Raw genomic sequence first — 26,754 nt, forward strand, 5'->3', positions numbered from 1 at the left:
AAATCCAACCTCAGAGCAGCCAGAAACCCCGAAACAATGTCTGACATCATGCGGGCCAGACCCTGAGCTCAGGATTCCTGGAGAGGAGCCTCCTGCCACCTCTATATCTGCAAATGTTAATGGGTTACCAGAAATAATCCCTCTCATAAAGAGGATTTTTTTTTGCTTCCTTGAGGAGAACGCATGGACCTTAGGACTATGTATGATGACAACGGTAACTATGAAAAAGAAAAAAAATAGCCACTTCCCAGGACTCAATGGTATAAAAATAATTTTTATTTACTACTGTAAATAAAGTAGTGCAAAGAGTAGTTTGGACCCACAATATTGCATTACTGATTTATTTACTACCTTAGCAGCATACAGTGTACAGACAGTCTGCCCTTCCTCTCCCTCTGTCTCTCCCTCTCTCTCTCTCTATCTCCACACACACACACACACACACACACACACACACATACACAACCCTACATGGGTCTCAGGCAGGCAAAAGGGGTGGGGATGAGACTATGAGCTAAAGGCTTGTTTCCTGCATATCCACTGCTGCCGGTCTATTCTAATGGGTAATTCATGGAGAAGACTAATACTAAGAATTTTCTAAATGTTATTTTATGGATTGCATTGAAAAGTAAACGATATCCAACAATGTCATTAAATGATTCAGAAGCACTACGACCCTAGAAAAATTCAAGGAGAAAAATGTAAACCAATTTACAAAGCCATTGCCTTCCCTGCGTTTCCGGCCACAACGTATTTATTTCAAGATGCCTTAGAACTGCTGGGTCTTGGAAGTTAAATTGAAATCTGTTGATTGGATTTTGAGGAGTAGGGCTGTGGCAAACATATGTACTGAAATATTATCTAACTGGTAGAGAAGTCACAATTTTCCATTCTTTAATAAAAGGGAATGAACAAGGGGCTAAGATCCTAAATTACATCTCGGTGTATAAGGATTCAGATATGCCACAGGGCAAACTATGACTCCCTATACACACAATCAATCACCAGGAATGGACGTCTGCAATAACCCTGGTAACCTCCCCGACATGCCCTGATGATCAGGATCTTCCTTGTATTTGTTTGATAACCTTTGGTATAACCACTGTTTGCTCTGGGTACTTCCTTGTAATTTGATTTAAAAAAAAAAAAAAACACAAAAGACACCAAGTGCAAAATTTGCATCCAGTTGACAAGACATTTAAGGTGTTTATCAGCATAATGCCCTGGCCCCAGCTTCCCAATACCAGCTGTTGAAAGGATTCTCTCTCATCTGGAGAGACCTGGAGTGCATAGTTCACCCGCGAGGCTCCGGGTTATTAGCGACTGTGGGCTGGTCCTGAGCGGAGGCATCTGCAGCTGGAGTCACAGCTGGACTTGCGATGGGAGCGGTGGAGTTTGGAGAGGCCCCGGCTGGTGTTGGACGGGAACTGCTGGCTGCAGAGACACATGCACAACAGGTGCTGAATGTTCAAAGCAGTACGTGCAGGACACGCAAGCACACCTAGACCTAGGAGAGATGCTTCTCAGCTAGGGGCCATGACACCAACTAGATAAGCAACTTTGGACCCATTATCTAGGTTCTTTGGACTTTGGTGTTCCCTTCTATAAAAAGGCAGGTTGGAATAGATGTGCAAAGATCTCTGATGGTTTTGACATCCTGGGACTCTAAGCTCTGCATTTATACTGTGACTTCCGGTAAATATTTTATATTAAAAAAAAAAGAAAAAAAAAACAATTCTCTGGTCTATGTTTCCTGTGGTTATATCTCTTTTTTCCCATGGTGTTGATGCAACACAAACTATGAATTATACCAATCAATCAGAAAGGAGTGTTGGTTTTATTCACATTATTATTCCATTTGGATGATGTACCAAATTTGGTTTAAATTACTTTATTTAAATATATGTGTATAAGTTTTGGAAAACATAATTACTAGGTTTAACTATTTATCAATCTACCTTTAGTAAGGAAATTGAACCAACATAAACATTAGGGAGACTTATCAAGTTTGATACTTTTTGTCAGTGGTTTTCAAATGTGGGTGATTTTGACTGCCAGGCAGCAGCTGGCAATGTCGGTAGACGTTTTTGGTTGTCACAACTGGAGGGCAGGGTGCTGTTGGCATATAGTAGGTAGAGGCCAGGGATGCTGCTAAGCATCCTATAATGCATGGGACAGCCCCTGTACAACAAGAATGATCCACCTCCAAATACCAATAGTGCTGAGGCTGACATACCCTGTGCTACATACTGAGGCTGAGTGGTACCCTGGTTAACAAGACTGTGGGCTCTGGAACCTGGCTGCTCTGCCCTTTATCAGTTATGTGATCTTGGGCAAGTTACCTACTCTCCTTCTGCCCTTAAAAAATGGGGAAAATTGGGCCAGCCCCAATGGCCTAGTGGTTAAGTTCAGCATGCTCCACTTTGGTGGCCTGAGTTTGGTTCCTGGGCGTGGATCTACGCTACTCGTCTGTCAGTAGCCATGCTGTGGTGGCAGCTCACATACAAAAAGAGGAAGATTGACAGTGGATGTTAGCTCAGGGCAAATCTTCCTCAGGAAAAAAAATAATAAATAAAAATTAAAATTAAAAAAATGGGGAAAATAGAAGTATACCTTGTTGAGTTGTTATAAAGGTTAAATATAAATGAGTTAATGTATATAAAGTGCTTAGAACAGTGTCTTCTGGCACGCATAGGCATTCAACAAATGTTAGCTATTAATACTAGTGACCTGGTTCACTGTGAAACTGTGTTAAGATTTATTAATTTCAGGGACATGGATTGCAGGACTGATGAAAGAGTTGGTGGCTTTGTTTCTGGGATGCCTACAGTTCTCTGTTAGGCCCCCATAGCCTGTGGAAACAGCAGAAACTTTGAAGCCAGAAAGACAAGGAGTCACATGGCTCTGACATTAACCAGCTGCGTGATCTTGGGCAAGTGACTTAACACCTCGGAATTGTAGTTTCTTCATCTGTAAAATGGGAGTAGCAATTTGCAGGGATGCGTGACACATGGCTAGCACAGTGGCCATAGTTTGTGCAAACAATTGCTCGTTTGCCTTTAAGCAGTGATCTTAATGAAGCTCAGCAATCTTTGAGTCTCATACAATTTCCAGTAGGTGGGACTATTTTTAAAGTTTCCCAAATGACCATTTTGAAATGTATTGACTTTAAAAAAATGCCACCGTATGTTGACAATCTGACTTTTAGATAAACCCTTCAAGAGTTCCACCTGCATTCTAGGAAACGCAGGAATGGGCTCCCATGGTCATCTCCAAGGGGGCATTCTAGGACATTCAGGAACGGGCTCCAAAGCCTCTGGCTTTTTTGGATACGTAAAGGAATTCTCCTAGGAACCCCTTCCAATACCTACTGAAGATCTTGTGGATCCAGAGACTGTTCTGAAAGAACAGGACGGTGGCGGTGATAGAGGACCCAAGGTATTGCATAATGATGTGATGTTTCTAGGTTAAAGCCATCAGTCTGGCAGGTGATGTAACCATGGCAGGGAGCATGAGACCCAGTGATATGGTACAAAGACCATTTGCTGGAGTCAGAGACCTGGTCTGGGCAAGTCTCTTTTATCTATCACTAACAGGGGACTTTGGGGTAGATATTGAATGGCAGACATTTCAGTCCTAAAAGTTTGAATCTCACAGGCGTTGGTTTCCTCTTCTGTGAATTAAGGGCTCTGATCAGATGGTGTTCAAGACACCCTTGGGCCCTAGCATTTATCTTTCTGATGATCTCCAAGGAAGTTAATAAAGTACTAAGGCATGTATTTTTCCTTTTCAAGCTCAGGGAAATGTTTAAATCACCATGGTAACAAGATAAATCAGCAATCAGTTTTCTGATTAAAACAAAAAAGTGCCAATGTGTAAATGCAGAAGGAATATATAATTAGCACTGCCACAATTTAAATCTTCTCATAAAAGCATAATAAAAATGATCAATGTTTCTACAGTACGTTTGTTATTATCCGTGTGAGAACTCTCCCCCTTCCACTGGGGGTTTGCAATCACTGGCCAAGCCCCCCACAGCCCATCATAATTTTAAAGTGGCCTCCTTGTTTCTGCTCACCTGGAATGTGTGCTAATTCTATTACCAGAGTAGAATCAAGGTGACCAGGAAAATAAGCGTGCTGCTTAGAAAATGACAGAGTATGTTCCAGAGCCAAATAGAAGGGATTTTTGGATTACTTGTGGCTTGGGGGACCATTTTCTGTGCATTAGTGAGAATAATCAAGAGCTGGTCCTGAGTGGTGTGGACCAGGGGTTGGCAGACTATAGCCCATGCGCCAAACTTGCCTCACTGCCTGTTTTTGTATGGCTCGCAATCTAAGGAGGGTTTTAACATTTTTAAATGGTTGAACAAAAATCAAGAGAAGAGTAATATTTTGCGACATGTGAAAAACATAAGATTCACATTGTCATGTCCAGAGTAAAGTTTTATTGGACACTAGCGTACCATTTATATTCATGTATTGTCAATGGCTGCTTTCACACTATAAGGAAAGTTGAGTCATTGTGACAGAAATGGCCCTCATAGCCCAAAATGTTTATTATCTGGCTCTTTGCAGAAAAAGTTTGCTGACCCCTGTCATGGACCATTGTAGGAAAAACGTCTGCTTGCCAGTTGACCAGATAGGAGCATAAAGAAAAGAAGAATAGGAGGGGATATACTGGGTTAATCCCGAAATAGCAGAATGTTCGCAAAGATGGGGTCCAAGGGGGTGAGTGAGGGGGAAGCCCTGAAAATCACAGACTATGAATAAGATCTAGCTTCCTCTATTTGGGCCTCTGGATCTAGCAGGGCCCAGGACAAGATTCCTGTCATTTAAACATTTCTTAGGAGTGGAGATCCTGGGAGGGCACCAATGAGTTAGGAGAAAAGTAAAATCGCACCATTAAATCGCTCTGACTTTTAGGCTACTGTTTTTTTCATGAGCACCACTTTGTGACATTTTACTGTAATTTTCGTAGAAACCTCATTAACTGGAAATGTAGAGGACAGGAAAAGAGTAGGAAAAGGTTTAATTAATCTTGTTCATATCATCTTCCTCTTTTTAAAAGACCACTAGGCTAACCACTTAGGCGGAAAGGATGAGTTGGCTTAAATTATGAATGTTTTGAATAGGCTGGTATTGGTTTAGAAGGTGACCTAGTCAGACCCAGGAGCTGGTAGCTCTGCACACCTTGCTCTGCCCTATGTATTCTATTTAGACATAAAGTTTACACTAACACTAGTAAGACTCTGAAACGGTCATTTACTTTTTCTCCATCTAGCCTTCTTCTCTTTACCTTCCTTCAGACAGCCGGCCAGGCTTCAAGCTTTCTTGTCTCAGGGGAGATTTGTGGCAGGGCAGAAATGGAGATGGTTCTAGACATACATTGCTTTGGATTTTTTGTTTTTTTTAAAAGCCTGAGTCCATTAAGGCAATTACGCTTGGCGCCTCTGACAGGGAGGGGAGAGGGAGAGTGCATTAGAGATGCAATGAAGCAGGGAAAGGAGCTTTCTGGAGCCTGAGAGAGTGGCTGAGCCCCGCTGTGGGCTCAGCAGCAGAGCCCAGCCTTGCCCCCTTCAACAAGCTGAGAAAGGAAGACTTGGAAGTAAAAAGGCTAAGAGTGCTCAGCTTTGGCAAAGATGCTGGGACTCCTAGGTGACTGAGAAGCTGCAAAGCCAACGGACCTGGAGGGACAGTGGAGGCCTGGGGCAGTGTGTGTTCTGCTATCAGATTGGTGACCACATGAGTGGTCCTAGTGCTACCCAAGACCCCAGGGACCTCTGTACCACCCTGGGCAGCATCAGCCTTGAGAAAGACTGCGGGGCCTGTGGAATGCAGGCTAGGAGCCAAAAACCAGTTCCCTGAAAGGATGTAAAAGACATGTGCCATATTTTTTGTGATAGACTAGTCAATGTCTTTGTTTAGATGCTTTAAAAAGAGTTTTATGTTTTTTAAAAAGTCTAACAGCATAGAAAAGCATGCTAGGCTCTGGTAATTGTGTCTGTCACTAACGGAGATAAACCAAGCTATCTAAGAGCAGGCGCTACTTGGTGTCACCAAGTGTTAATTACAGGTAAATGTCCCAGGGGACATTACTCCTTGGGTGCTACCAGTTAACATTTGTTGAGTTCTAAGCACTTTATACCATGTTATCTTATTTGGTTCTCTCATCTACACAGGCAGTAGGTGTACTACTATTTTACAGAAGGGGAAACTGAGGCACAGACCGTCTTTCTCCCTTGCCCAAGGTCACACAGCTAGTGGCAGGGCCAGAATCTTAGCAGGCTGACTCCCAAGCCTGTGCTGTTAGCTACTGTCCTGCACTGCTGGCCTTCTGAATGCGGGACAATGTAATGTGGCAAATGCAGTGAAGTGTTGACTATATATCACAGAGCATAGAAACTCAGGAGGAAAATGAAGGTAGCTGGAGCTGAACGCCAAATGGATGGAGAGCTCAATTTAAAGGTTTGACCATAAATCATTAATTTTTAAAAAGAACTGACTGGAAAAAATGCAAATCATAAAATGACAAGGATCTCTAACTTATAGCACAATCCTCACCCAAAGCCACTTAAGGGAGGCTCCTCACTCTCAAATCCTGTCCCTCCTACTCTGTCAGTCAGCACCCAGAGTTCATTATTGTGCTTGCTTCACAACACATGGCTACCACCAGCATCCACAACATCGTCCCCTTTCCCATGGGTGGGTCATGGGACCTGGGGCACTGGCTCATCACAGAGATCCAGTCAGTGGTATAGATGTTGCCCTCTGAGCGATCCCCCTGCAGAAGCTTCTCTCCCGCTCTACCGTGTGTCTATCGCCCCCGCCCCATCACCCGATCTCGGATGAAGTACCTTCTTAATTCACAGTTAGCGACAAATTTGCACTTATGTTGAGGACTTTAAAAACATGAAAATAATTTACTACATATTTTAACTCCACACAAGTTCTAACAGGGCTGGTGGGCACCACTGTGGGGGCACATTTTGGAAATATGCGGAGATTTTTTTTTTTTTTTTTTACTTCTAGGCCTTTACGACTCAAAGTGTGGTTCATGGAACAGCAGCACGAACATCACCCGAAACCTTGTTAGAAATGCCGAATCTCAGAGCCCACCCCCGGACCTACTGAACGAGGATCTGCATTTAACAAGATCCCTGGGTGATTCATGTGCACACTAACATTAAGAAGCACAAGGCTAGAATTTACATATTGAAATATATATTCTTTTGTTATAATTAGTTTCTTTTCTTCCTCCTTTATATTGCTGTTAGGGCATTATTTTTAAAAATATATGTGTAGGCAGGTTAATTATCATTAATTTCAGGGCACCACAAGACGTGTTACAAAATATTTCTTATGTAAGAGGACAATAGGTCAGAACAGATGGTAACCGCCATTTTAAAGTACTGTGCGGCTGAAAAAGTTTGAAATTCTGCTGCCCTACATCCTTCCTTGGACTTTATTTTGTGAATTTGGGGTAGGCCACTTCATCCCTTTGGTCTCAATGTCTTCATCTGCGAAATGAAGGGCACAGAATTAAATTATTTTTAAGATCCCGTCCAGACTTCTCTAAGGCTTGTCAAGAGGGAAGGAGGTGTGCACTTGAAGAAGCAAGTGAAAAAGTTAGAAGGAAATGAAGAAAATGTGTGAAAGATCCAAGGGTACACAGAAAGGGGAATATATCAAAGGGCAGGAGGGACGGGGAGACGAGAATGTAGAGGGACTGATAATGAAGACGTGAAGGAACGAAAAAGAGACAACTTCTGATAAAAGCAATTCCAGCAGCCCATGAATTTCCATGGCTACCAGCTGGCATAAAATCATAAAGATAATTTTCAGCTCCTCTAATGGAATTGCATTTGTAATAATCATAACAATATTTCTATAGAGGAAAAATGACAAAGATAATTTGAAATGGAAAACACTGACAAGATGCAAAATAAATGTGCTCTGCCTGGCAACAAATTTAGGGACGGGACAGGACGGAATTTGCATGAGGAAAATTTATAAACCAGCATAGTACAGGACATCAAGCCTGGAAGGGCTCTTGACGGTTCCTTGTTAACCTCCTCAGGTAAATCAGAGGGAAACAGTTCCAGATTAGCCTCTCGCAACAGAGACTTCCTCCTCACCATCAAATCTGTGGCGAGAGGTACTCCTGTCACTCTTCATTATCTGCTACACAAATAATGGCTGTGCGAATGCTCGAATGCCATGTCCAGTTCTAATTTATCCATTTGTAAATGTCCCTGATGGTCTTCACGAGTGATTATGTCCTTCTGTAGCCATCCAAGATGGTGGAAAATTGCAACTCTCCATGGAGAGATATTTGCAAATTTAAGCACCTACTAAGTGTGAGATGTTATAAATGACGGGACTAAGGCCTTCCTCTGACTCAGCTTATGGTCTAATAGGGGAGATAAACACAGTAGCTAATATTTATTGAAAGGGTTTATATGCCAGATAAATAGAACAGTTAACATTTAGCTATACTAGTCATTTTGATGTCTTATGTGTATTTTTTTCACTGAACCTTCCTAACATCCCTGGGAAGTAACTACTATTATAACCTCATTTTGTTGATGAGAAATGGAGAGATCAGAAAGGTGAAGTAACTCACCATAAGTCACACAGCTAATGAGCAGTCAGGCCTGGATTCTAAGCCCAAATTGAAGTGATTGGGGCTCCCATCTCCTTAACTACTGCCTGATACGAGCTCAGAAAATAACAGTGACTAGTGGAAACACACTAGACGAAATGCCGGCTTTATGCTCCCCCCTGGACCCCTCCTCTGAATCCATGTGGCTGGGAATTTTTACTCATCGTGAGTCCTTGTTTATCTCCCCACACATTTGATTCCCCGACTGGGAGAAATGGGAGGACATCATGCTAAAGGGGACCTCAGAGCTGGGATTGAAGGCACATAGAGGTAGAATTTTGATAGCAGATGTATTTTCAACAGGAGAAGGCATTTTAGTTCAATTTCTTAAGCGTTTATTTTTAAAAAATCCTCACCTACTTTGAAAAATATACCAATAATTGGAGCCTTCCATCAGCCAAAGATTACGACACATCCACGGGGTAACCCCACCCCACGAATGACCATCCTAACGAAAAGAAATAGCATGGCCAAGGGCATGAGGAGAAAGTGTCATTTTTCTCATAAGGAAAAAAGAATCCCTACCTTTTTATATTGCCCTGGCTTTTTATAAATCTTTACCTGAGACAGACTGGAAATATTGCACGGTCCAGGCAATCAATACGGACAGCAGGAAGGTTCCCAGAAAATAGATCTGCAAACATCCGAAGTATGCGTCAGATGACTGAGAAAGGGCAGGGACCCCTAGGGCAGGGCTGGGGGAGACGGCACCCACCAGGGCAGAGTGCAGGACGGCGCCCCAGATAAGCCGCAGGTGAAGGTAAAGCCAGGCCAGGGCGCAGGGGCTGAAGGACTCCTCAGTACTGTGAGTCCAGCACCTGCAGAGAAAAAGCACAGGACATCTCGTTGTGTCGGTGAACTCTGGCGGCATCACTTATGACTGGCATTTTCAGATCCTCAGACCCACTTCCTTCTGCTTTGGGACAAACGGGCACACTTGAGAAGAGAGACAAAGAAATAAAGCCAATTCTAAGGAGTTTGGGCCTGCCCTGAAATTCTACGATCCTGGCAGAAATCTCAGAAAAAGGTCAATCCCGTCCTTAATCAAAAGCCAAGAGGTCAAGGAGAACCCTGAAGGCTGGGGGCTGACAGAGCAATACTTCTGTCCAAGATTCTGTCCAAAGTCCAGACGTTGGAAGGCCTCACTATCTTGCAGGAAAGCACGGTCTAAGTGGACACGTTGTCCTTTCCACTCTTGCGGGAAACCTTGGTCAGCACTTTAATTTCAGATCAAGCATTCTGCATCTTAAGCCTCAGATACTAGAAAAGGGAAATAAGTTTGGGGCCAGCGGAGTGTTTTCTAATCAAAATGAATCCTGAGCCCTTTTTTTAGCAACTGACATTACAAAATAAGAGTAAGGCTTACCTTAACTGAGAAGCAAACACTACCCACTTGGGTTCCCCCAGATCCCACAGTATTAGAGAGGGTCTGAACCCACCTTTCATACAGCTCCTGGAGGATGGAGATGTTATTAGAATGGATAGTTGGGTCAATTTCCAAGAAATCCAAAATATGATGTGGGATTATAGCACCTTCCTCAATTAGTAGGGCGAGGTTAAAAAATCCCTGAAAACAAACCACAAACCAAACTCATCAGCTCCTTATAATAAAACCCAGACACACACCCTGCAACAGAACGTAAACTTTTACAACCTCTAGATTTTTTTTCCAGTCCCTGGAGCCAGATGGTTTTGTCATCTTCACTGATGAATTGTTTCCCTAAATATGTGCATCTAAGAAATTTATTTGCAGGAGAACCAGGAGGCTTTCAGAGGATGCTATGTCCCATCTGCTCAGAAGCCAGTCAACCGGGGGATCTGTCCTTTCCTGCTCACTCTCTCAAGACAGAACATGCTGGAAAACGTGCCCTTGTATCATCAACAAAACCACAATACCGAGTCGAAGGCAGTGCCCATCACTTACAGACAATGCCCTGGGTCACCATCAGTATGTCAGATATCTAACGAAATGTTTTTGTGGCTGGGGGTGCTACCCATGACAGACATTCTAATGTAGAGAGTCTCTCTATGCACAGAATAACGTACAGGTGTTTGTCTCAGATTTCCAAGGCCAGCATGGAAAACCTCTTCTCACGATTCCTCCTGGCACAGACCTCCACTCCGGGACGTTTCCCCACCTCTTCCTTATCCACCTTGTTCTTGACCTCAGAGGTAGGACCTGCCTTATTGGGCTGTGCATGTCTAATAAAATAACATAGTGAAGAGCCTGATGGTAGAGGTGCTTCATAAAGGATGGAAACTATTATACTACCTGGAGGAGATGCACTGTCCATCTGAGCTGAGCATGAGGCCAGACCAAGAAATAAACAAAAAACAATGCGTTACTTACCACAAGGGCTTTACAAATTTCACTGGATTGTTGCCCTTCAAAGAATTCATGGTCATGTTTGAATGACTTATAGCCTGCCTTCGACTTTTCCTTTCAGTTACTGCTGACAACAATCTAAATGAAAATCACCATCCGCTGGGTTGTATACACCACCAGGACTCTCACAAGCATCCTATGCAATGATCATGATAAAAATAACAGCAGCTAACATTTCCTGAGTGCTTGCTATATGTGAGGCATTGCTCTGTTTTATATATATTCCTTAATTCTCATGACAACAAATTGAGATAGGTACTATTATTCTCCCCATTTTATAGATGAGAAAAGTGAGGCACAGAGAGGTTAAGGAATTTGCCCAAGGTCATACAGCTGGAAAAGGGCAGAGCTGGAGTTCAAATGCAAGCAGATAGGTCAGAGTCTCAAATTTCAACCTCCATCATGCTGCCAAATAACCTCTAAATAGACAGAAGTGTTATCTTTAACACGCACACACACAAGTACAAAATAGAATATTTCTCCACTCTTCGAAAGGAAGGTATTTTTAAAACTTGAGGTATTAGAAGAAAAGAAAAAAAAATTACTTTATAAAAAATTTAACATCTCTGAACAATGAAAAAATAACAAGATTAAAACAAATAGGAAAATAGACTAGGGGAATATTTGTGTGCAATGTAATAGCTTAAGGTTCATTATCTACTGGGCAAATGTATAAAGAACTAATTATGATTTACATTAAAAAAAACAGTATCAAAACTCCAATAGGCAAAAAGGCAAAGAACAAGAATAGAGAATTCACATAAAAGAAAATATGAAGAGTAAATTATCATAGAAAAGTCTATGTTAAAGTGGCTGTCCTCACTAGTAATAAAATAAATACAATTTAAAACAATAAGGAAGTATCAACTTAAAATAATTCAATTAGCAACATTAAGTCATGAAAACATCCAGTGCTGACCCAATGTTAGCTATCCTCTTACACTTAACCACTGCCTGGTGATGTGTTAACTGGGAAACACTTTCAGAAAGCAAATTGACAATATACTATTATTATGCAGCTATAAAACCATTTAAACAGCTATAAAACCACTAACACTATCCCTTAGACAATAAAGAAATTACTCAAATGGAGTTAAAAGATAGAAATATGAAAATGTTCATTGTAGCACTAGCTACAATTGCAACACAATAGGAAATAGCCTCCATGTCTTCCTTAATAGACTATAAATCCCATGAAGGCAAGAATCTTGCCTATCTTTTTATCTTAAGTCCCCAGCATTAAGCAGTGTCTAAGCCATGGCAGGACTGGAGAAACATATGCCAAATCCATGAATAAATTAGCAAACATAAGAATAAATGTTCATCAATAAGATAAAGCTTAATAAATGACAGTTACCAGCTCAACAGAACATGGGGCAGTAGTTAGGAGTAATAACTACAGAGACTATGCAATAAAATGCACACATTCCTACAATATGTGAGACAAGACAGATTTTGAAAGTGGTATGTACACTCTTAGTAACATCACAGAGATACACTTGCCTGTGGGCAGGGACTAGAAGGGAACATGAAGGAGTAAAGCATCTGTCATGGAATTGTGGGTGCATTCTTTGATTTTTTCTTTTTTTAAAATGATCCTTTGACATTTTTATAACGTTGTCTTTCCAAAATAAAAATAAAAATTGAAAAAAAAAAATAGTCCAGGCCTAACTTTGAGTAATAGATATCAGCTAAGGGCGTTTGGCTCTAAATCAAATCACCAGCTCCTATTTCATTCCAGAAGAACTAATAACAGAATAGATGGTGTCCATTGCAAGTACTCAGTGCTGGGCTCAGCGCTTTGCATCAAACATCTTATTTAATCCTCATAAACTGTGAGGTAGATGCTACCATCATCCCCAGTTCACGACTGAGAAAATGAAGATTCGGTGATTTAGTGACTTGCCATGTATAATAGCTGTGAAGTGACAGACGTGTGGGTCTTTAACCCAGGTAAAGAATCACCCTGACATAACACCTCCTTTGAAACAAAAAGACTAAGATACAGATGAGTTTCCAGCTTTTGCTCTTCCAACTTGTGCCCAAAGCACAACACCAGAACCCTGTCGCATAAGAGGGTACCAAGCACTCCAACTTCCATCATGCAAATGACCCTGACATCTTCACAGGAGAATTCCCATTAGCAAATGCAGGAGGAATGAGGGAAATAGAGAATCACATTAGCACACCACAGGAATGACCGTGGCAGGCAAGATCTACTGAAGGATACTAAAATTAGTGGGCAGAAGTTTGCGGAGACATAGGATATTTGCATAGTTGCAAACTATCTCCCCAAGATATCTATAAATCAGAAAGAAAAAAATATTAACTTTACAGGGGAGAAACCCAGCAGAAACCACCTTAACCGAGTGACTGAGATCAACCTCATCAGTAATAAGATATGTTGACATCATGTAAACCCCAAAGGATACATTGAGAAGGACACATCACTTCTGTGCTGTCCTTGCCCAAAATGCATAATCTCAACCTCCTCATGAGAAAACAGAAGACAGACCCAAATCGAGGGACATTCTACAAAATACCTGACCAGTGTTTTTCGAGAATATCAAGGTCATGAAAGACAAGGAAAGACAGAAACTGTCCCAGATTGAAGACGAAAGAAATATGACAACTAAATGCACTGTGGGATATTGGGTGGGATCCTGGAACAGAAAAAGGACATCAGACGAAAAACTAGTGAAATACAAATAAAGTCTGAAGTATAATGAATGGTACGGAACCAACGTTGATTTTTTAGTTTGATAATGGTATCGTGGTTATGCAAGATACTAACATACTCTTTCTGCAACTTTTCTATAAATCTAAAAATATTCCAAAATAAAGAGTTTCCAAAAAAAACATCACTCAGAGCAAAGTCCTATCACTGAAGTATTAGTCCAACTATACAAGCAAACTACTTCCCATTTTGACCACACTTCCAATTTCTTGAGTTTCTACCTGGCGAGTTAGTTTGATAGAATCTGGTAGAAAGACCCCTGGACTTAGAGCCAGAAAACCTGGGTTTAGGTTCTGGCCACTTCATCTACTACCAGATTGTTTGGTCTTGAGCAATTTGTCACCTTGGCATAGTCTTGGTATTCTCCACTATAAAATGGGTATGATAGCACCCACCCCCACAAGATTGCTGTGGAAAACATGGTAGGTGCTCAGTAAAGATTCGCCATGATGGTTAGTGTCCTCATAGAGTTGTTGTGAGGGGCTTGTGAAAATGAATGAGAAATGACTTGGTGAAAATATACAGACAGGAGGGCTTATGAAGACTCTAGGCCTTTCAGTCTCACCAACGGGCATCCCCAAGAGCTCGGCTCTGTTGTGGTTTACCTGCGAGTCTCCATCTAGTGCTGCTTGGGCGTACATCTGCACGGACAACTCAAGGTCTTGTGACTGGTTTTGGTGGCCATAGTAGTAGAGGTCTCCCATTTTCAAATATGCTGCAGGACAAAAAGCACAGGCCCATTTGTCAAGTGGTTTTATTTCACACCCACATTTTAAAGGATTGGCCCATTCGCATGACTGAGAGCTTTTCCTACCAGAATCTGAATACAGAACATCTTCAGGTTTCCTTGGTGGGTCAGGAGGCAAAAAAAAAAGGCTCTTGGGCTGAGCCTTCTAGACAGATTTTCTTGCTTTGCTGGGTAGCTCTCCTGAATGAGTCTGTTTGTGAGAATTGCAGTCTGCACCCTCCCAACCCAATCAGCCAAGGTTATTGCACATGTGAAATTGTGCTGCCTGGGTTTGATGACTGATGAGTATTTCTTTACTGTTTAAGCCATATATTTTAGTTTTCCTCTGAGGAAAAAGTCTTGTTTAAGAGTATACGTATCACTCAATGTCCAATCAGAAAAAGAGAATCCATGTCAGGTAGTTCAAAAGAGGGATTTTAACACTGGGAACTGGTTACCAGGGTGTCGGAAGAGTTGAAAAGGCAAATGGGAACAACAGACAGCCCAGAGATCAGCAATGCAGGACACTATCACCATCCCTGGGCTGGGGGCCAGCTGAGACCACAGAGGGTGGCCTGCCAGGCGGGACCTGGAGCCATAGAAAGGCAGCCACTGCCAGAGACACAGACCAAAGCAGAGAGAGGAGGGAAGAAATACTTGGGCTTCTCGCCGCCTTCCACCCTGCAACCTCCCGCCAGAGCTTCCCATTGGCTGAAACTAATCAGACGCCCCACAGCAAAGGAGTCTGGGAACTGTAGTTCCTGGGGTTCAGCCCCCTACCATACAGAGCAGAGCAGAGGAAGACTGGAAATACATCTGAGAGCCAAAAGGCAAATGACTGGCCCAGAGAATCTCTCCATAATAGCTTTCTCTTTTGAATTCTCACTGATTCTGAAGAAATGGTGGGTCCAAGCATTCAGTGGACAATGGACGAGGAGAAATGCATTGCGTGAGGCTGAGAGCAGAGTTTAGTCATGATCTTAATAGCAGAGATTTTTTCACTCTCTTTCCTAATTGTTTAGAAATATCACACTTCACACAAAGCTGTTAGATGTTCCCTGTTACTAAAGATTAAAAGTCTTCAATGCTCAATTCAGCACCTCTCTTTCTATACATACCAAATGAAGGAGCATCGATTTGAAAAACAGAGAAATTATAGTATCTCCAAATGCAATTAACACCCAGGTATCCCTCGGCCAGGTCCTAAGGGGGTAAAAGGGGAGAAAAAGTTAATTCAGTAATATTTCGGCCAAGTGACTCATTTTGCCTCCATAAAACCCAATTCATTATCCTTAACTTTAGCGCTTCTACTCTGAGAATACATGTACTTACTGGCCTCTCCTCACAGATGTGTGCTAAATTTGTCTGTGACACTTCAATTCCAGTTTCTGCTGCTAAAACATAATACAGCAAAGCTTCGTGCCTAAAAATAGATGATTAATAATAAATTTCATATAGTGGCTCTTAATAATATTCATAGAGAGCTTTATATTCAAATATAAGAGGGCACCAAATAAGCAGTTTTTTTAAAACCACAAAATCATGAGTTCCTTTTTTTTTTTAATAAATACTGTTGTTAAAAATACTGCATGCACTAATTTATTTTCTATCTTAAAAGCTGAACTCACAGATAAGGTTGGGAAGCTAGCTGATACAACAGCTACCTCTACTGGCAGAAGGGTATGTCGAATGCTGGCTGGGGAGTTGTCTACTAGCCTTCGGTCCTTGAATCTTTCCATCCTTGCTTGGAGGAGATAAGTGGTATTAACGAAAAGCCCTGTGTTTTTGAGTCGTCTGTTTTGTGGAAGGCTTTACGGGGCTTAGGATTCTGAACAAGCTTAATTAAAGTTGAGTTTTTGTGGTACATTAGAAGTTTCGCAAAGGAGAGGCTTCATACCAATGCCCAAAAACACACATGAAAAAATAAATGCTCGACACCACCAGTAATTGAGTAATTGAAAAACAATGGGAGATCAAATATTCATCTGTTGAAAGATTGGCCCCCAATTCATATTAGAGAGTAAGGACAAGGGCTTGGGGAAATAGACATATTCCTCCAACTGCTGCTAGTGGGAGGGCCCATTAACACAATGGTTACATGTGAGAAGTCTTAGGAATGCACAGACCACTTGGCCCAACAGTTCTTTCTCCCTTGTGAGGGTTTATTCTAAACAAACAATCAGAGATGTCTGCAAGGATTCTGTGGCAACAGAGTTCATGGTAGAGCTGTTTATACAAACAAAAAAAACCGGAGACAACTTAAATATCTGAAAATCAGTGACTAGTTAAATTAACCCGCAGTGCAGCCACTTTCAAATGTGCCTATTAAAAATGTTGTTGCGGAAGAGTATTCAAAAACATAGAAAAATGTTCATGCAAAATTTTTCCTTCAGTAAAAAAAAAAAAAAAAGCAGGGTAAAAAAACAGTACAAATCCATTTTTGTAAAACAAGAATAAAACTGCGTACACACATGTTCGCACACACACAGATACACACATGCAGAGAAAAAAATAAAACCTAAAAATTATCTACCAAAATGCTAACAGTACTTGTAGCTAGGTGGTAAGAATGTAATTTTTCTTTCTTTCTTTTTACTTATCTGACTTCCCCCATTTTCTTTGTGTTACCCAGTTTGTGAGTAAAAATTATTTTAACCATAAATAGTTGTTTCTAAAGCTTATTTTTCACTTTAAGTAGTTGACATTAATAACTCTTTCTTAATTTTAGCTCCACCTAGGAACTGGTTTAAGGAAGGGTGGGGGAAGGTTGGGTTGGGAAAATAAGGGAGGCAGATTCTGAAATCTTCTTTTCTGCACTGCTAAAGCAGCTTCTGGAAGACCATCTCCTGGGGACAGAGACAGGTGACTAGGGTCAAATTAGGACAGCCAGACTTTCAACCAGATATACTGCAGGTCACGGGCCACGTGGCTGCTGAGTGTGCTGGTTCTAGGTCTCCGAGATACCCAAGGCAGCCAACCAATTAGCCATGACTCATGCTAAAGAGACGAGGCTCGCTAAGCAGTGTTCCTTGCATAAGCAAGCCAGATAACAAGCCTACAACTGCAGCTGCAAGAACGACACAAAAGACGAGATTCAGACGTTTTCTTACATAACCTGCAAAAATCATGTCCGGTGACAGAACCCTCAGAGCAGACCCCAGATGGAGGGCCTGTGAGGGAGGCTCAGCAGAAAGTCCCCATCATTCTGCAATAAGGTCCCGTTCCAAAGGTCTTATAATCTCAAGTGTCTTTGGGGACACTCAGGCCGACACCAGTGCCTCAGTTTCCCCCAGGGATGGATGAGGGAAGGAGATGGTGTAGACTTGCCGGCCCAAGGTCAAATACCGGGCTGGTTCCTTCTGCTACCATAACTGGATGGAATGTGGCTCATGTTATTAAAATGTAATAAAATGAGTTTTTCTTAGAGAGTAGTCAGGCAGACTGCTAGAATTTGGGGGTACCCACGAGGCTGACACTCCCTGTAAGAACAGAGTCACTATGATAAACTTTATAAGGCTAATATCTCGTCTCTAAAGTTACTTTGGTGGTGGCAGAGGGAAGAGAGGAACAAGTTTTATAGGAAGACTTCCACTGTCCAATTACTGTGTAAGCCGGGAGGAAATTTCATAGAATTCTCAATCGTTTCCTTTGAGGAAGCACTGAAATCCATCAAAAAGAGATGTCTAAAAGCATTGATGTCAACCGAAGTACGGAACAGAAATGCGCCTTTGTCTTCCGTCTTGCAGAAGCAATCATCAGATGCCTATGTAGTCCAATACCACAACCATCCATTTTCATATATCGAAGAGGGAACTATCAGTAAGGATTAAACACTGAAGACCAGACGTTCTCAGCTTATGAAGACTTCTGAGACACCACACCTCTGCAAAAACCCTATCCGCATTTAGCATCCTGGCACTTGCCTCTTAATCATGTTTCAACAGAAACTGCCTTCGAGTATTAATGACAGATATTTCTACCCTTACATTCATGGAACAAACATTTACTCAGCATTTGCTATGTGCAGGAAGCCCAAAGACACGCCACAAAACTATACTCTCCTTCCATGAATTTCCTCAAGGTTTAGGAAGCTGGCCAGAGCTTCACGCTTTATTTCCAATGCACTGAAGTGAAATTGTTCCCCAGGCAGTCCTTCGATGGGGATGGGGTGGATGAGGAGAGGAGGGGATTCAGAGTAAAGAATGAGTTCAGGAGCACATTTCCCACCCTCCCACTTCAAACTAGGCACATACATTTATAGAACTTTTATAATGATACATCTTAATAATCAATCCTTCGGCTGCCTGCTGTAAACTGTGAATTTGAGTACCTCTGAGCAGTTTTTCAAACAATTATATTATTTTCTCTGTGCTCTTTTCTGCCAATGGCTGAAACAGTTCAAACTGGAAGGATAAAAAAGAATCCTGCGCTCTCAGTGGAATTCAGGACCCCTGTTCTATTGCAAAAAGGTGAATTTCTTTCAACTGGAAATTTGCATGCCTACTTGTCTTGCCTCAACCCCATCATAATCTGGCTAACCTCCTGGGTTCAGTATTTTGGGTATATTTAAGACAAAAGACAATAAAACACATAGCTCACAGATAAAACACACGTAGGGGTAAGGCAGAGAGAAATGCAACACGACAGCTGACTTCTCTTTAGCTGACTTCTTCTGGTGTCCGAGGACAGCCTCAGGCACGACAACGTTATCTTCCGTATTGGGCCTATACAGCAAACAGCCCTTCTCTCAATCATGCTCCTCGTTTAAACTATCCCATATAAATCTCGGAACAACACAGAAAAGCACAAGCTCATCAAACTGACACGTAATTTGAAAATAATGTCCAGAATAAATTCACTCACAGAAAATGAAAAAAGGGGATGGACTTGGGACATTGACGGATGATTTAGTTCTATTCCAGCAAAACAAATGGTCCAAAGAAAGCCACATTGTAGTGTGAGGAGGTCAACACTCACATATTTCCTATTTAACCCCTGAGATGGATTTGGAGGCTCAGAGAGAAGGAAGAGATAGAAGTCCTTTGCCTCAGATATATTTTGACAAAGACTTTCCCATCGTAACAGATACTAGATGTTTCTTCCTGTTGATAGGAAAAGGCCTCAAATCCAAATTGAGACTTATCTTTAGTAATACTTAGCATCAGCATCAAGATTGGCAAGAATAGAGAGAAACAAAAATTTCAACACAGTTGGCAGGAGAGTAAATTGGTAAAATAATTTTGGAAAATAGTTGGCATTATCTTGTAAAGTTGAACATGTGCCTACCCTGTGACTCCACTCCTTAGTTTATATTTTAGAGAAATTCTTCCTATATATGCCAGGATATACATAAAAAATGTTTGCAGCCACATTGTTCTTAAAAACAAACAAACAAAAAAAATAGGAAACAACCCAAATATGTGTTAATATGAGAATTGGTAAGTAAATTGTGGTATATGACAGCAGCGAAAATGAATGATCTATAGGTACATGTGCCAAAAGATACAAATCTTAGAAATATAATGTTAGGTGAAAAAAAAGCAGTTGAGGAATTATATATAATATGATTTTAATAATAAGAAGCTCAGAAACAAGCCAAACTAAATCTATTGCTTACGCATATATCATATACAGTCATGTGTCACTTAATGACGGAGATATGTTCTGAGAAATGCATCGTTAGGTGGTTTCATCGTTGTGTGAACATCATAAAGTGTACACACACAAACCTAGATGGTATAGGCTACTACACACCTAGGCTATAGGGTACTAATCTTATGGGACCACCATCATATATGTGGTCTGTCGTTGGATGGAATACCCTTATGTGGTGCCTGACTGTGTAGCAAAACTATAGAGAAAGCAAGTGGTGGATCAATAATGAGATTCAGGATGATGGTTACTTCTGGATACTGGGAGTGGGGGTGATTTAATCCGGGAGGGAAATGCAGGGGACTTCAACAATTCATTTTCTTAAGTAGGGTTATAGGTATTCATTTTGTTGTTATGCTTTGGAACCTATATATAAATATATATATATATCACATATTTTTTTACTAACTGTTATATGATAGAAGAAGAGAAAAACAACTCAACTGGCTCATGCCACATCTCCACCTCAAATGCTCAGCTCCTTTTACCTAGATTCTAAACTTGCTCCCCCTTTCAGACTTTCCCTTCTTTTCACCATCAAACAAAGCTGTTCGGTTAAGCATCTCCAAACCCAGCTCTGTCACGTCACTACCCTCTCCCAAAACTATCAATGGGTCCCCACTACTTCACAAATTAAGTAAAAAGCGTGTGAGCCGCCATGCAAAATGGCAGGACCTCTTTGATCTTGTTATATATCACTCGCTTTTGCAAATCTTACTCTCAAGGCAAAATGGGTGGCTTAAAATTTTCTAGACTCACCCACAATTTTCCTATCCCTTTTCTTTTGTTCCTGTGATTCCCTACACCAGAAATGCTGTTTCTTGCATGGCTAGTGGAAATCTCACCCAATCCTCAAGGTCATATTATCTGCCACCTCCATCATGAAGGCTGGCCTAAGTCCCCCAAACCAGATAGCATCTTTTCTTCCTCAGCATCCCTGATGCTCTTTATATATGGCTCAGGGCCCTTGAGTTATGATTATTCTGTCTTTTTAAGCACTTCCCAGGTGCCACGAGGATACAAGTCAGAGGGCAATCAACAAGTAAAGAGCAGTCCCGATCCATGGAATGAGAAAAGGGAGTAAGGAGTAAGGCTGGACTTCTGGGCAGAGGGAACAGCAAGTGCAAAGGCCCAGAGGTCAGACAGAATACGGGCCTCATGAGAAACTGTAGGTAGTTCAGAGTGAGGAAGAGATGAGGCAGCAAACTTCCGCAAGCCCTACTGGTGGCATCCCCCGCAGCTTATGGCAAGGCACCCTGCATGTAAGTGTGCTCAGTAAATCTGCTGGACTGGACCCAACTCACAGACAGTGTAGAGCACACTTAATTCCCCCTCCCCTCCACCAAAAAAGACAAAAAGAAACCAACCAAAAAAAAACAATCTCATGTTGTAGCTGAATGTTCTAAGGACAGCAGGCCACAAAAATCTTAATTTATCTCAACCTTCACAGCAAATTTTTAAATGTGCTACCTAAAGTCCTTTGTGATGTTAAATCCAAAAGTAGGCAAGAAAGCTAAGCCATTAACAGACACTCTCTTTATGGGAAAAACAGTGTCAGATATATTGGTGTGCGTGTATACGTGTATGCGTGTGTGTGTGTGTTGGGGTGGGTGTTTACAGGTGTGCTCTCGCTTTGGGAAAACCTCTCATATAAACACTTTGATACTTAAATGCTTCATTCCCCCTAAGAAGCTTGTGGGGAGTAAAGGGTGGGATGTTATGAGGGTGAGAAGTAGAGAATGAATTAAAGTCAAATTTGGGAGTTTTATGAACTGAAGCTCACTTGGGAAACAAGAAAAAACACCACAAAAATCATAAGGTATATCACTTGGAAAATAATAATTTCATTAAAATATTTCTTTCAGATCGTGCAAAGTAAGGCCACAGAGAATACACTTTCACAGAAATGATAATAATAAACATTTGTATTTGGTGCTTTTCTCATGGGGTTCATTTCCCCTGCATTCTCTAAGTTAAGATTTTTGTTCACCGAGATGCTATCTGTTGATTATGGGGGCACCCATGGACCAAAGGAGAAAATGCCATTCTTTTAAAGTTATATTTTAACTTTTAATTAAGGTCCAGATCAGAGTGTGATTGATGATAAGTCTGGTCTAATGTCTTGGAGGCAGTGGACCGATGGGATGTGTGCTGATTTGCATATCCTTTTTGGTTATTACTGAAATACCCAGATCATTTAGGCAATAAACCAGCCAAGCAAATGTGGCCCAAGGGAAAGTAAGACAGAGTGCTAGGACTGACCGAAGGAAATGAAAAGATGGGGTCAGGTAGACTTTGGGGAGGTGTTATCTTACTGGTAAAATCAAGTAACAGCAAATGGGGGGCATTTGTAAGTCCTCAGGTGCAGTGTCTCAATCCACACAGTACGTCATGCTAACTTCATCAGAAGGAGGTTAGAAAGGTGGAGTCTGTTTGGCTGTGACATTGGGGTTCTGGTGAGTGACTTCCAGCAACGCCAGGCTCCTGGCCACGGGAGACGCAGTACAATATCTACGGAAGGATGTAGCCTGAGCCTTAAACACACTGCCCTCTCTTCTTCCCATGAACAAGGTGGAAATCCTGGACTTTCTGTGGCCTGTCAGAGAGAGGCAGAGGTCAGCTAAGACCCCCCATGCTTTCTCCAGACTCTAAAACTAAGGGAAGCAAGCTTGAAGGGAAGGGAAGTCAACGCATTTGTGTGTCTCTCAACTTGATGAATGTGGAAGTTCCTCCTAGAGAACTAATTTTTGTGTATAATTAAACATGGAAATGCTATGTTTTCCAATCAACAGCCAATCAGCCGTGATACTCTGAATATTATTACTGGGAGGTCGTGATTTCCCTGCAAATTGCTTTTTTGGTTGCATTTTAAGACTCCATCTTATAAGATTAAACTGATAGATTAAAAGGTAAGGGCTGAGGAAGTTCATTCTAACACAGGTCCCGAGCTTACCATGAGCCCTCCAGGTAGGCATTGAGGCCTTTGCGAATGACGTGGCCCAAGTAGCCATTTTTCTCAGCTACATGCTTTGCCCATCTGAAAAGGAAATGGAAGAGAAAATATCCGAACTGTGGCAAATTAAATAATTGCTTTTTTCTTTATATGATCTCAATAAATCCCAGTTGGGGAATATTTTGATTATTAGAATTTTTATAGAGCAACAAACCAGAACTGAATGTTAAGAAGGTAAAGAAAGATGCATTTTGAGAGCTTTGCATTCAGTGCCCTTTCTTATGAATGCTTAAGAGTTGTCATTTATGGAAACAAAGACATGAAAGGTATCTAATGACAAATATCCACCAATACAGAAAAAGATAATCTTCACCAAGAATTCTAGGACTCTCTCCATTAAAACATGTTTACTGATTTATTATAAGCTTTCCCTATTTTGTTTCTGTCCCTGAATTTACCCTGGAGGGGTTTATTAATAATGAACTAGTCTGTTGTAATCTTTAGATTTACAACCACTAAAAGAATATTATAATAATATATAACTCACAAGCTAATGGAAGGGGGAAATGGAATAATTTTTTTAAAATATTTGATTAATATAAAGGAAGGTCAAGAAAAGAGAAAAAAGGTACAAAGAATAGATGGAACAAATAGGGAATACATAGTAAAATGGTAGATTTAAAACAGGTACATCCATAATTACAGTAAATGTAAATGGACTAAATACACCAATTAAAAACTAGAATTGTCAGATTGAATAAAAAATACACAAAAACCCAATTATATGTTGCTTATAAGAGACACACATTAAAATTAAAGGACAGAGAAAGATTGAAAGTAAAAGGATGGAAAAAGATATAATACGAAAACTAACAAAAAAGGCAGGTATACCAAAATTGATCACACGCTGGTCATAAAGCAAGCCTCAATAAATTTCAAGTCATTCAAAAATATAATCAAATGACATTCAAAGTCATTCAAAATACAGTCTCTGATCACAGTGGAATTAAGCTAGAAATCAATAACAAAAGGATAACAAGAAAAACCATGAAATATGTAAATGTTCACACCCAATATCCTAACTAACAATGATAGCCTCAAATCTAAGTTGTTTTATCACTGAGTCCAGATCAGGCTGGATTTGCTCTCAAATGTCCTATGAAAAATAACCTTTTGGAGAGCTAGACTGTTGGTGAGCGTGGTCTACAGCAGAGGTCTGCAAACTTTTTTTCTGTAAAAAGACAAGATAGTAAATATTTTAAGCCTCATGGGCCATATATGGTCTCTGTTGCATATTCTTTGTTTTACAATTCTTTAAAAATGCTAAAAAGCATTCCTAGTTCTTGAGGCTATAGCAAACATGTGGCAGGCCACATGTTATCTGTGGACCATAGTTTGCCAAGCCCTGTAAAACACTGTCAGATATGCACGACCTCAAAAATATGCCCCCTGTTCACCGTTCTCCAGGAAGCTACTGTAGGTTGTGCTCCATCAAAATGTAGGAGCAAACCAAGAAAGAGGAGGAAATAGGGTCCAGCAAAGAGAACCAAAAAAGACAGAGATGAAGGGAAAGGGAACCCCCACAATGACGACAAAGGTGATTTCAGGAGGGCAGCTCTGTCCTGAACCAAGACTCCAGGAGAGACGTCACCAAGAAGATTAAATTAATAGAATCCCTGGTAAGTCTGGACATGCTGAGAAGAGATTTAGACAACTGAAGGAGAATTTGGAGATCAAGTACACAGAAAATGATAAGTACATAGAAAGCTAAGCAACTAAAGAACAATAAAATATGGTTGTTATTCCATAGAAAACAAAAAGCTTTGCAAGAAAGAAAAAGTAATCATAATATACTACATGGCTCAGCTGCGAATAGCATTTACATGGTCATAATAATGTAAACTCTGATGCTAATCTAACCCAAATAATGATATATTTATTGAGAAGGTGGGAGGGGGCAGGAAGTGTGAATGTGGAGGGGTGAGCAGGAGGTGGCAGAATGAGAGAGAACTATATCTTTATCTTTCACAGTGGGACATTGTTAGACGACACCTATAATGGCAAAAAACAAGAAATAGTGGTATAGATATGTTATTTAGAGATAGAGGCAGATAAGAAAGAAGTAATTAAAGATTGAAAGTGATTTATTCTTGGGAGCAAGAAACAGAGTCTGGGGTGGGTAGGCAGAGATTGCCTGTTTTTTCTTGTCAAAATATTTTTTTTAATTTTTAATTAAATTTTTGTTTTTTATTTTTGCCTTGTCAAATTATCTGGCTCTTTAAACTATGTGCATGTGTAACTGATAAAAATCAAAATGAAATTTAAAAAATGCAAAAAAAAAAAGAAACAGGAACCCCATTTTCTCAGGCACAGCAAATATAGCACAGGGCTTTCCCTTCATATGCAACATCTGACAGATCCTTACACAACAGCCTTCTCGGGATCTCGAGGGAACGTCTCCAGGTTGCCTGTGATGTAGTAGAGGGAACACCACAAGGTTCCTTCGATGTGTCCCCCCTGTGCAGCCTTGTGGAAATATTCACCAGCTAAAGTCTGTAAGACAGATGAACAAGGTCACTCTCCTTAGTGAGGAGTCCTGGCTGGGCTGGTTTCACCAGAGCCCAGGTGGTGAGGTACTTAACACCTGATATTATCACAGGCTTAGAACTTCTGATATATTTAAGAAAACTGAGGGCCAGCCCCGTGGTTTAGCGATTAAGTGCACGCGCTCTGCTACCGGCGGCCCGGGTTCGGATCCCGGGCGCGCATCGACACACCGCTTGTCCGGCCATGCTGAGGCAGCGTCCCACATACAGCAACTAGACGGATGTGCAACTTTGACATACAACTATCTACTGGGGCTTTGGGGAACAAAGGAGGAGGATTGGCAATAGATGTTAGCTCAGTGCCAGTTGTCCTCAGCAAAAAAAGGAGGATTAGCATGGATGTTAGCTCAGGGCTGATCTTCCTCACAGAAAAATAAAAAATAAATAAGAAAACTGAGTCAAGTTCCAGTAAGAAAGCCAATCACAGAAGCCGGTCTCTGGATGTGATAACCTAGACCACAGCTATTATGTTGATTAATTTTACCCAATAAATAAGACAACATGTAACTACGAATACCATTGTCATCTCATTTGATCCTCACATAACCCCTGCAAACTAGATGGAAGACCGTATCAGATGTTATGCCGGGTGAGAATTCAGGCATTTGTTTTCCTAACCTGGCTTAAAACCTTTCTTCAAACTCACGCACAAAAACTGCATTTCCAGGAGGAAGGTGAGAATTAGAACATGACAATAAAAAATCCACGCTCGCAGATGTGTGGGAGGGTTACTAGACATTTGCCATGCATAAAAATATACTGCCTTCTAGGTAGTCAGAGAGAGGTAGAGGGAAAAAAATAAAACAAACGCTTAGACGGGTCTATGCTCCAATGATTGCTATTATTTTTCCGAGGCAGTTAACTATTGTTTTTAAGCAGGGGCTTTGGAGTCAGAGAGACTTCGGTTTAAATCCCAGCTCTGCTCCTTACTAGCTGTATGACCTTGGGCATGTTAGTTAATCTCTCCAGCTGAGAGAGTAACTCAGTTCCTCTCACTGAAACTGCGGCTTCTGATGTAACTAGCATGAA

General features: G+C 41.1%; 1 protein-coding gene across 2 annotated transcripts in view; it reads right to left on the reverse strand.

The window, feature by feature from the left end:
* Positions 1–254: 254 nt before the first annotated feature.
* Positions 255–26,754, reverse strand: part of SEL1L3 (SEL1L family member 3) — a 97,600-nt gene continuing 71,100 nt past the window's right edge. For both annotated transcript variants that reach the window (XM_014786621.2, XM_014786614.2), the window contains exons 16-24: positions 25,545–25,672; positions 23,120–23,203; positions 15,847–15,937; positions 15,633–15,717; positions 14,393–14,502; positions 10,104–10,231; positions 9,380–9,482; positions 9,226–9,298; positions 255–1,434 (exon numbers count right to left, since the gene is read on the reverse strand). In XM_014786621.2, coding sequence (XP_014642107.2) covers positions 1,295–1,434; positions 9,226–9,298; positions 9,380–9,482; positions 10,104–10,231; positions 14,393–14,502; positions 15,633–15,717; positions 15,847–15,937; positions 23,120–23,203; positions 25,545–25,672 — 942 coding nt within the window. In that variant the 3' untranslated portion in view covers positions 255–1,294. The remainder of the gene's footprint in view (positions 1,435–9,225; positions 9,299–9,379; positions 9,483–10,103; positions 10,232–14,392; positions 14,503–15,632; positions 15,718–15,846; positions 15,938–23,119; positions 23,204–25,544; positions 25,673–26,754) is intronic.

This window comes from Ceratotherium simum, chromosome 8 (assembly GCF_057802395.1).
Source record: "Ceratotherium simum simum isolate JZ-2026a chromosome 8, ASM5780239v1, whole genome shotgun sequence".
Lineage (NCBI taxonomy): Eukaryota > Metazoa > Chordata > Mammalia > Perissodactyla > Rhinocerotidae > Ceratotherium > Ceratotherium simum.